The following is a 12,096-nucleotide window of genomic DNA, read 5'->3' as shown; positions in this document are numbered from 1 at the left end:
TGGGGTATTTACAGGGGGTTTAGCGGGCTATAACCCAGGGCGGCAGGTTAGAAAATTAGTAGAATGGGAGAAGGGTGGCGAAATTTGTATAACCCTCCTTAAGCCCACCTCTGCACAAACAGCAGAGGACTAGATTATTGAGTGACCTGGAGCGTGAGCAAGCATGTGAATGACCAAACGAGTGACCTACAGAGTAAGGGACCAGGTCAGTGAGTGACCTACAGAGTAAGGGACCAGGTCAGTGAGTGACCTACAGAGCAAGGGACAAGATCATTGAGTGACTTAAAGTGTGTGCCAGTATTTGGGTAAGAAAAACAGTGTGCAAGCATGTGAGTGACCAAAACAGCGTGCAATCGTGTAAGTGATCAAAACAGTATGTATGACCAAAACATTGTGCTAGCATTTGAGTGACCAAGCAAATTAGTAGAATGGGAGAAAGGCAGCGAATTTTTTTTGTATAACCAAAACAGTGTTCATGCGTCTGAGTGAATGAAACAGAGTTCACGCACGTGAATGACTGAAGGAGTGACTTTAGAGACACAGGCGTACTTGCAGGAGGGGGGGGGGCCAAGTGGGTTATACCACAATATGGGAAATGCAAGGAAAGAGTAGTCAAGTAAATTAGACTAGAATGGGAGAAGGGCGGCAAAATTCGTGCATCCCACAGGCAGAAAAACCATAAATTCACTTCTGGCTATGACCATGCCTTCAGGGATTAATCTGGAAAAATGTACCGCCGAATTTACAGCTTTGCTGTTTTAAAAAGTACTTTTTTAGTTTGTCATATGAATCTCCAGTTAGTTAACGGTGAATGGGCTGGTAAAGCCTTCATCAGCTTTTGCTCAGTCGACTTCTACGTCTAGGATCAAATCTTCATGTGGTTTTCCAGAGACAACACGTCGTGTCTTTGAAATTTTATCGTTTTTTTTTCTAGCAGGAGTTCTTCACCTTTTGCGTTCCACTGACCCTTCGTGCCAATAAGACGCGTGCTAAGGACCCCCTTGGCAATAAGATGAAGGTAACGGACCCCCTTTACAAAATAATATTTCAGCACATAATAATATATAAAAAAGTTAACTGTGTTCTTATCGAAAGTCACGCCCTCCTGCAATCTCTATAAGGGCCATTAAGGGGTGCTTGGACCACTGGTTAAGAACAGGGCAGAACTTAAGCAAGTGCGAAGGGTGCAGCCTCACCGGGCATCTAAACTTTAGGGCCACAAAAGGGATTAAAAATACTTGAAAAATATTTGAAAAATATTTGAAAAATACTTGAAAAATATTTGAAAAATACTTGAAAAATATTTGAAAAATACTTTGATTACATTAAGAAAAATACTTTGATTACATTAAGAAAAATACTTTGATTACATTAAGAAAAATACTTTGATTACATTAAGAAAAATACTTTGATTACATTAAGAAAAATACTTTGATTACATTAAGAAAAATACTTTGATTACATTAAGAAAAATACTTTGATTACATCGAGTTACATTTTGACTTCTTAACAAAGGCTGGCTTAAAATTCTTTCCAAGACAGAAGACCCTCGAAGTCTAGGATTTTGACGAATCGCTCCCTCGGGCCCTGGGCAAATATTTTTGGGCCCCCTTATACATGTAGTGTTCTTTGAGGCAGAGGCGTGGGGAGGGGGAATGTCTATAATGCAAAAGACAGCCAATTTCGGCATCCTGAAAATTTGTGGGCAGGGTGCCCCATTTGCCCAGCGAGAAACAGGCCCTGCCCAAGCTAAGAGTGCACACGGATTTGCTGCTCCGGATGCTGGACAAGAACGAGCCCTGAATTCTCACACTAACGACGTACTGCACTTAAAATTACCAGGGGTGGAAAAATGCGTGCTTGTGACAGCTGAAAGAGTATTTATATATACAGATATTATACAACGTTGTATGTTTGTAGCACCACAATGGAAGGGCTGTGGGGTCTAGACGACGAAATATCTGTCCAGAGTTTCAACTAAATACCCTTTCAGTTGCGGCAAGCATGCATTTTGCCTGTACCCACATTTTGCAGCAGAGTTCATATCATAGGCACCGGAACCTGAGGGCTGAGGCTATTTCAGTCCCCTCAAAGAAAATGAAAAATAATTTCGGAGGGCCGCAAAGCTGTTTACGCACCAGGCCGCAAAATACTTAAGTCCGTCCTGGTTAAGAACCACTGTTTCATTATGATCATTCAACAAATTCCGCTTACTTTAAAAAAGAAAAACTTATTATGTTTTCTAAGATAATCGATGACCATGATTCTTTAACATCTCATAAATGCCGCATATTTTCCATCATAGTATCGGCTATTATGTCAGCAAATGATGAATTATTTCTGAGAATCTGTAGTTGAAACATTTCACCTTGGCACATGAATCATATATCATATAAACACGATATCAGCATAAATTATAATTTTCAGAAGTAAGATATGTGTAAAGGCATATTTTTTTAATCACATAAAATGCTTTATTTTACTTAACAGCAGAGAAGAAATTTTTAAAATGTTTATGGTAATTTAATTTCATTTAATAGTAAAAAAAGAAAGCAGCCGGGAAATTTAAAAAGTCAATAAACAGGCAATTATGTGTACTCGATCTCATTCTTGAGAAAAATTCATATATAGTGGAACTTCGGTTAACGAGCAATTCGGATAACGAGCAAAAATTTTGATTCGATTAACGAGCGATGATTCGCATTACGAGCAAAAATTTTGCGTTTTGTTTATTTATTTTCACGTTACCACAACTGAGCTGATGGTTTTTCGTTTTCATCAACACAAGTGCTGTGAAATTGTGGGTAATATTCTCCCCTACAGGTTACGGTCAGCGTGCGTAACTCGAAAAATGAACACCCCTACGAACGTGACTGTTTACGATATGAAACTGGATGTAGCATTGTAACCACGCGTATGTGCGCTTGAAGTTTTTTTTTTTTATTCTGCTTGGAGGAAAAACTTTGGGCTGATTGCATTATTGACCGTGACTTTGAGGGGCTAGCTCATCAACAAGAGCCACCATTTCCGAAGAGATTGTGTCCTTGGGGAAAAGACCATGAAACTGGAGGTGCATGAGCCTGACATTCAAGAATTAGTGGAGGAACATGGTCATATCCACAGATAAACTGATGGATCTCCATTGCGCATAATAGCAAGAGCTTATGCACGTAGAACTTATTATGATCTTGCTTATTATGATTAACGCAAGAGTTTATTATGATCTCGTCTGAGAAAGACGAAGAGAGAAATGAGAAGTCCCTTCACACACACACACACACACTTCAAATGAGATTAAGAGATGTGTAGAACGTGGGAATCTGTGCAAAAATTTGTGGAAGAGAATCACCCCAAATAAAGCTGTAGCAGTGTGAACAATAAATCTGTCCAACGATAGTGCGATTTCTCATTTCCGAAAAACCGAAAAAAAAGAGGCAAAAGCAAGTATTATAGATAGGATTCCATTTTGAGTGCAGTGTATAAGTCGTCCTAAACGGTAGTCCTCCTCTTCCTCTCTCTGGTCGTTTAGAGTAAGTAAATTTGTAAACATGATCGTACTTTGCATATTTATTTATGGTGTTATTAGTTTTTAAATATTTTATTGTATTATTTATTGTATTATTTATTGTATTATTTATTGTATTATTTATTGTATTATTTATTGTATTATTTATTGTATTATTTATTGTATTATTTATTGTATTATTTATTGTATTACTTATTGTATTATTATTGTGTTGCATTATTGAATGAATGACGTTTTTATTAGTCATTTTCATGCGAAAGAATCATTGTGGAACGAATTATACATTAGTTTCCGTTATCTCCTATGAGGAAGTTTGATTTGCATAAGGGGCCGTTCAAGTATTACGTCATCATCGATGGGGGGGGGGGAAGGGGTCTCCGATTTGCTGACTTTTGATGACAAGGATAATGCTTACGTCATCAGCCACCCTTTATGAAAATATGAGTTAGGATTCAGAGGGGCAGAGCTGTTGACGAAATTTTGCTGACGAGGGGTGGGGGGTGCGGGGGTCAGCGTTTTGCTGACTTCTGCGGACAAGGGGGAGGGGTCAAAAATGGCTAAAAATTTGCTTACGTAATACTTTAACGGCCCCTAACGAGCACGTTGGTGGAACGCATTAAGCTCGTTAACCGAAGTTCCACTGTGAATTGCTATATCGCATGATTGATATATATTTCAGAATAAAGACGGCGCCACGATCGTCAGAAAAGAAATATGGTTCTCTATTATCCTTGTCTGTGAAGCCACAAACCGGGTCAAATTTTTATTTTTCAAGCCAGGTTGCTTTAATAATAATATTTTTCATATTGAAAAAGTTTTCTTTTTATAATTTGCCAATTTCATGAAAACATTTGTTTTAAAATTTTTTTATTTATTTTTCACTCACTTCATACGTAGCACACGTGTATTCGCAATATTAATAAAATTATAAAATTTAAACATTTCTTGAAAAAAGAAAGATTTCCCTTGAAACGAACGTGAATCATTCTTTAAGCTCAATATGAGCCTGCCGAAACGAAATCTATCACATATGTTAAAGTTTTCAATGTCATTTTCTCCCGACATTCTTTTTATAGCAGTCTAAACACATGTGTGTCTTAAAAACTTGGAACGGAAGGTTCTCGTTATTTAGCTTATCTCTAAATCAAATGATTTCTCAGAAGCTCCGACTCGGCAAGAAACTTCTGTGGGTGGTAAACACAACTTTCGTATAATTCTCTCATTGTAATATGTGTAGGCCTATGTTTAACCACTGTGCCATTTTTTCCTCGTTGCATAGAAAGTTGAACTGAAAAGATCACTTGATTCAGATACCGAAATCGGGAAAAAAAGCTCTTAAGGTGAATATTATTTTACTTCCGAGAATTGAAGGAAATATTTATTTTTAAACACAATTGCAGATGAAGTAGAGATATCACTTGAATCTCTAGAATCACTTGAAATCATAGTGCTATTAAGCGGATACTTTTTTTAGCCTAAAGGTTGCTAAAAAATGCCAGCACAAATAGGCTAAGTCAATTCCATCATTCACCCTTTCAGAATCCCACCAGACTTTAAGATTGAAATTATTGATATTCTCTTCTTCAGAACACTGAGTGCAAGGCACACAGAAATACATAATTAAACATTTTTTTTAATACTATCCTTTTTTTTCACGAAGAAAACAATAAATACCAATAATAAACACGAAATAGAAAAATTTTACATTGGAGACTTTTGGTGGTCAGTGGACCACAGTTTAAGAGTATGAGAACCATTGGCCTAGGCTATTAACAAACGAAAAATTAACATATGATATGACTAAAACAAACTAAGTACGATTCTATATGTTTAGATCGTTTTGATACGAATCGCTATTTTAAGAGAATAATATAAAATATCTTCTCTCATTATCCGAAGTGACACTGACGGGCTTTACACCGAGCCTTATCTCACATAATGCTTACTAATTCATTTTACAAAATTATTGTTCAATATTTTTCTAATCCGATTCATGCCAATATTAACTTATACTTTTACACAAAATCAATTATCGAAGTATAACCGCAAAAGATTGATTTATTTTTATTGACTAAAAGCATTGAGAAAAGAGACAACTTTTTAATCCTAAAAACACTTTTGTTGTGAAAGACGACGTGTCAGTGAGTTTTGTCACATGTTAATCAAACTAGTCACCATTTGAAGAAATTACCAATTAAAAAGTTCAGCTTTATATACACAGTAAGTCATCAAAAATAAAAACGAGACAGCCGTATGCACACATCTTATGAAAAATTTATTGTTACATGTAAACAACGCACTTTGTACAGAAAGGGATCATTCATAAAAGAAAACGTACAACATGCATTTGAATGACATCCAATTTAATCACTAACAGAATAACTAAATCATGTTAATGATACTGTCGTTGTCATGTTGATAGTTTCATGTCCATTGATTTACGCGTAAAATGTTATTAAGTGGACGCTGCAGCACATCTAACTCAGAGACGGTTCCATTTATTTCGCTAGCATATGCTTAGATATCAGAATACGTTACCGCTGATTAACGACGTATACAAAATTGCGTATCAGATCATATCAATAAATTATATGACGGGAAAAAACACCATATAGTTTTTTATTCCGTTAAAAGGAAATTTTAATGAGACCTTAATCAGAAAAAAATACTTGGTGATACTATAGACGTGTAAAATCAATACGCAATGATATATCATGAAGCATATTAGAAATAATGAAACAACTAGTCATATAATAGCTTTTCACAACATATATTATACAGCCTGCACAATAATTAGTTACGATCCAGTTAAACCTAGAATTTATGACGTTATAAATACAGCATCAAAAGGCTTGATATTCACAAGAGAGAGGGGAGGACTTTTTTTAAAAAAATTTTTCTTTTTACTATAAAAATTTGCTACCGCAATGGGAATAGAAATTAAATAAATGCAAAAATAGAGAAAAAATGAAGACTCAACAAAAAATATATATAAAAAAAAACAAAAATACAAAGTATAATATATACATATGTAGAATATGAAAACAAAGTGTATACTTCACACACTGGAGTAAAAGCCACAACAATTTAAATTTGATTTTTAATAATACAATATAGGTGATATTCGTAATTCATACATGGTAGGATAGGTATACATGCGTGGTAGGTATTTTGATAGAGTTCGTTTTCTTTGATTTTGAAAAGTCAAGTTATGAACACGTACACGACTAGAACAATTAATTAAACAAAACATTTTTTTTTCATCAGCGATGGGAAAGTTGGGGGGGGGGACAAATTTTCATGTTGAGAGAATGCTTTAATGTTTTACTAGCAGTACAATCAGACGAAACATTTATGTGTAGTTACTTGTAAAAGACAGGAATCAGGTGATTGGGAGATGATGAACCGGCACGAAATATTCATTGTTCTTCTTTTTTTTTTAAATCAAGAAATGACCTCTTCTGAAAGAGACATTGAGGAAAATGGACGTTTCATTAAAAAAATGAGACGATTTTTATGCGATGAATTAATGAAATATGCACAGTTAACAGTTTTTTATACTAAGGATGTTCTCTTGAGATTGAATCTACAAGAAAACAGCTGTTATGACACATTTATAATATAATGATGTTGGTTTTTTTGGAATATACAGAAGTATATAGACCTTGAGATTTCTTTTTTTTCCATCTTGTCAAACTGCTTAATTGCAATAATGTTCTTCTCTTTTAACTTTACACATCTGGCATTGAACTTTGCAGCACCAGACAAATTTGCAGTTGCATTTGTCTTCGGCATCCCTGATGACTGTGTGGTATCCTCTACCGCAACAGAGGAGCCTGCAACCATCCATACCATAGCTTGTGTTGTTGCAAAGCCTGCCTTGGGTACCGAGTACACCTATTCTGCTGAGACAAAATAAGGTTTCTGAAATCGTTATCTCAGTCAAGTATGATCAATCATGAACATCAATTGCTGATGGATGTAATGAATAATGGCTTTAAAATATCGTAGTAAAGATAAAATAAACAGATTTTATATATAGTCATGGTGTTTTTATATACAATTAACAGAAGTCAGTTTTATGTAAAATTAAGAATGGGAAATTGATTATAACTTGTAAAAAACATTTTCATATCTATATTATAGTATCGCATTGCTAAGACTATTAATTGAATCTTAAGAGGTGTAAAATGCCAGTTTGAGAATTGAAGGTATGAAGAATAAAATGATATTAAACTAAAAAAGTCCTCGAGCTTACTTCAACAGGTAGACGATCTAATGAGAGGAAATGCCTAGTTGGGAAGCAATATAGCTTACTCACCCATCTTCGATGTTTCTTAGAGAAATATTGCTCATTAAAATATAGAAAAAAGGAGCAGATACTTACGTCTCATTTCTATAGCAATAATCTGGAGATTCTTCCAAATAGACCAGATCTTTTTTGCTGGGCCTCTTGATGTTCTTTCTGATGGGTCTCAACTTTGTCTTATGCCTCCTTTCGATGACCTTTACCATGGTGGCTCCATCAAATTTCGATGTGAGCAAATCCCCTATCTCTCGGAAAGGTAGTAGACGACGCCAGCAAACTTTCATCGAACAGGAACCAGAGACACCATGGCATTTGCAAATTACTTCCATTTTTGCCCGCAAACCCTTCAAAGCAAAATTTTTTGTGTCTGTAGAAATTTCTTTAAAGTTCAATAACTTCACATAAGTGCAAAAATAATAAGCCAACAATAATTCTGAAAACTCTTAGAATCTCAATATAACGATTTTTAAATGATCAGATAAACTAATTTTTGATCTTCAACTGTAGTTTGTTTGTTGTAAAGTTTACAGAGGTTTTCGATGTTAGGACTCTGTTAGGGTTTGTTTTTAGAGAATTCTAGAACTGGTTTTCAAATAATAAGAAAATAGGAGCAGTAAAACTTGTTGCATGTGCCCGAAAAGCATAACTCTTACCTGCTCAATCCTTTGCTTTCAGAATGGAAAAGATGTTAAGAGTTGAAGTAACAATTAATTTTTTTTTACCTTGAGAGTAAGTCCAACATGTTTTCTCGAAAAGACACCTCGATGAAAATACATGTCCCATCTTGATAAATTCAGCCCGATCACTAAATTAATGCTTTCACTTGCACAATTAAGAATATCTCTAACCGATTGCATAAACTTGAGCACATTTATTGAAGAACAGTCTTATGTAATTGTATTCAGAGAACATATATCAGTGAAATGAGATCCTTAAACAGGCATGTTTGGAATCACAATTGCTGATCTTCACTTCTGATTTTGTACGTCGTTCAACTTATGATTACAATCAAATTCCTAGCGATAGGATTCTCTCATGAGAAATGTCGCTAATGAGTTTGCAATAACTAAACTGCAGAGTTGAAGGAAATAACTAAGAATCTCATTTTTTTTAATTGGAAAATTATTGCTAATGACCGGGTTGAAATGATGCATTGTTATTTAACGCAAAAAGTGCCGAAAATTTCGATTTAAAACCTTATTACTTTGCTAATGCTTCGATAAAGAACGTCATTTAAAAGAAGTATTCACAGACGGCTGCAGCATTCCCTTATTTCCCGGAAAATAACTTGACAATAACTGTAGTCAGCAAAGGAAATGCATTTGTGGATGTGAAAAAGCGTAAGGAAATTAATATTATTTATGTTAACATAGTTCAAAAGATATTCCGATTTTCACGTTTATATAAGTGCTCTCCCTTTCCGAAACAAATTGCGTGCAACAGAACTGAAATGGCCGTCCATTTTCGGGCCATACGTTGCCATTTATTATTTTTGGATGGGTGTGAGGAAAAAGAAAATGAAGTGGAAATTTTCCTTAAAAGGGAAAACTCAAAAGTTTCAACTTGAAAGGTTAGGCGAGAAAAGAAAACATAAACGATTTTCAACCGGTATTTCTCTGTTTCTCACTCTTGCTTACTACCTTTACAGCAAATTCCAGAAATTGTTCTTCGAAACCTATTCGCGAGAATGGCTTTCTCTAATGACGGTTTACCAGAAGACATACTTTCGCGTTTATGTCTCTTTCGGGGTAGGTCTTAAAATTTACATCTCCGGTAACATTCTTATTTCAAATAGAATTCGATCCTTTGTTTTCCCCCTCGGAGCAATTCGTTACAGCGTAAGGCCCTGGTTTATCAACCGAGACCTTCTCTTTGTGATGTCGTTGCAATAACGGTGTAGCGAAATGCTTTCAAGAAAAAGAATGTGTGGGAGAAGCGAAGTTTTACGAGTGAGGGTGGAATTCGGTGTTTATAGTCCCTTAACCTACAGGGACACGAAATGGCCCGGCGCGGCTTGAAATGCTGGGCCATTAAGCCCAGCGGTCATTATTGTTTGTGGGCATAACTTCTCCCTGGCCTGGAATAACATTCCGCTTCGGGCTGTAAATGGCCCCCCGAAATACAGCCGTCGAGAGCTTGGCAAGTAATGGTTTAGCAACGGCAATGAACAACACAGGCATTCGTGTTCCTTTTATTCTTTCTCTCCCTCTTTCGCTTGGATCCCATAATAAAATCCGGACGCCTCGTTCTCCGGTTAACCAGAACGGGCAGCTGCACTCCATCAGTCCGAAATCTTCACAATAGCATTACATCAGAAATACCCTTTTAGCCACAAGATATCGACTGTTATTCTAAAGCTAGACAGACAACTAACGACGTAAAAAATTACTTTTATTTTTCTATTGCAAGTTTGTGCTGTGATTCCATGTCTGATGCTCACAAATGACTTCGTATGTGAGGATATAAAAATTGATTAGCTATATATATACTAAATCGATTAACCGAATAATTCAGTAGATTGAATGACAGAGTAGACGAAGTTTTCTTTAAAATATCGAGCTGTTATCCAAATTGAACTGTAATTTATTCTCATTCGAAGAACACGGGATTCGGACTCATCTTTTATAGTCTGATAATAAATGATGGCAATGCACTTTCTATTTATTTCTAATAGCATCATTTTGATTAACAAGTAGGGAAGATATAATCGGATTGAGATAGTTTAAAACATTTGGTTTCACAAATTAAATTTATGCATCGTTGTTGGATTAAAAATTAAAAATAAAAATAAATATAATATCTTTACGAATAAAAAAAATCACTTGATTTCTCAACTACGCTGGGAAAAACTAATATTTGAGAGAAATTATCCCTATCTTATCATAAAAATTCTAGAAGGTTGAATATAATGCCTTTCAGACGTGTATAAAACAGTGATTGCGAAAGAATAATTAGAAACAATTGCAAGATAGATTAAAGTTCATACCTCGAATCAAAATGGAAATACCATTAAACATCGCAAGATCCGATTGAACCCAGTGTGTTCCATTCGAGAAAGAATTTTGAATTGACTCTATAAAAATGTTTACGGTATCATAAGGAAAACTTTTCCATCAAATAACACCAATGTTTCGATACTTTCGTTCTTCTGTGTATCAGTAATAAGATTTTCGTGATTGGATTGTACGTTTTCCGTGACTTTAATCTAGATTTTAGAACGGTTATAGAATTCGAAGGGAGAGGGGAAAAACAAATCAACATTCTCATTATAACGATTTCCTTGTAAACATATAAAAATTAAGCACTAGAACATTAGAAAAAAGGGCGGAGAATATCACGCATACCATTTAAAGAAACCTCTTTGAACGTCTCAGAAGTCACGAAGTTAAATAATAGTGTGTATATATAATAACACTTTATTTTTACATTTCATTTCTACGACCAGTCATCATAGTTTAATGAAAAGAATTTTGAGATGACTGAAATTTCTAGCAAAAACTATTCAATTTTTTGATAAGAAATTTTTTTTGTTTTGAAACAAACTGGAATTACCGATGAATTACTTTAAAAAAGTAGGGGGATTTCTATTTCCATATGCAAAGCAGTGAAACACAAACGTATTTCTTTATATTTTTTGGAAATGCTTTTTCTAAAAATTTAGAGAGATTATAATATTTTTCTACAAAAAAAAGAAAAAAAAAAGAATAAAATAAAAAAAAACTCTTAAGCGAATATTGTGAGAATTCAAGGATCTGAATAATATGCATAGGCCTACAATTTTATTTTGTTCGAACGTATTGGTCTTTTTCCAGTTATTATGAAGAACGTGCAGTATTCTTATTTGTTGATTAGCCGGTGAATGATGTGATAAATACTTACCCTTCGTCCGGCTTCATTGTTGTGGATATTCATGAGACCTTCCGCCGATCGGATGTCTTCTCCAGAATCCACAAAATCCTTGCTGAATTTGGCACCAAATTTGATATCCTCTGAGCAACCTCCCCACTTCCACCGACCTCGGTTGTCACGTTTTCTTATCTGTTCATCACATCGGCATTCGGCCAGTTCGCCTTTGCTACAGGCTCGAGTGATGCTGTATGCTACACCGGCGGCTGATATAGCGTATACATACGCTTTCTCTCTACTTTCTAGAAATGGTGTAAAAAAATTAAATAAAATCTTATAAATCTTAATGAAAAGGATCAGAAAACATTGAAATATATGTGTAAATTATTTAATTTTCTTCATTGATTTAACCCTT

General features: G+C 35.0%; 1 protein-coding gene across 3 annotated transcripts in view; it reads right to left on the bottom strand.

The window, feature by feature from the left end:
• Positions 1 to 5,784: 5,784 nt before the first annotated feature.
• LOC149079974 (protein Wnt-2b-A-like) overlaps positions 5,785 to 12,096 on the bottom strand; it is a 56,298-nt gene continuing 49,986 nt past the window's right edge. For 2 of the 3 annotated variants that reach the window (XM_089238891.1, XM_089238894.1), the window contains exons 3-5: positions 11,715 to 11,983; positions 7,914 to 8,179; positions 5,785 to 7,431 (exon numbers count right to left, since the gene is read on the bottom strand). In XM_089238891.1, coding sequence (XP_089095017.1) covers positions 7,227 to 7,431; positions 7,914 to 8,179; positions 11,715 to 11,983 — 740 coding nt within the window. In that variant the 3' untranslated portion in view covers positions 5,785 to 7,226. The remainder of the gene's footprint in view (positions 7,432 to 7,913; positions 8,180 to 11,714; positions 11,984 to 12,096) is intronic. The other variant, XM_089238893.1, reaches the window with a different exon arrangement.

Source organism: Pholcus phalangioides, unplaced genomic scaffold, assembly GCF_987345545.1.
Source record: "Pholcus phalangioides strain wild (caught in Gottingen) unplaced genomic scaffold, Ppha-v1.0 ptg000011l_1, whole genome shotgun sequence".
Lineage (NCBI taxonomy): Eukaryota > Metazoa > Arthropoda > Arachnida > Araneae > Pholcidae > Pholcus > Pholcus phalangioides.
This window is presented reverse-complemented; position numbering and strand designations above follow the sequence as displayed.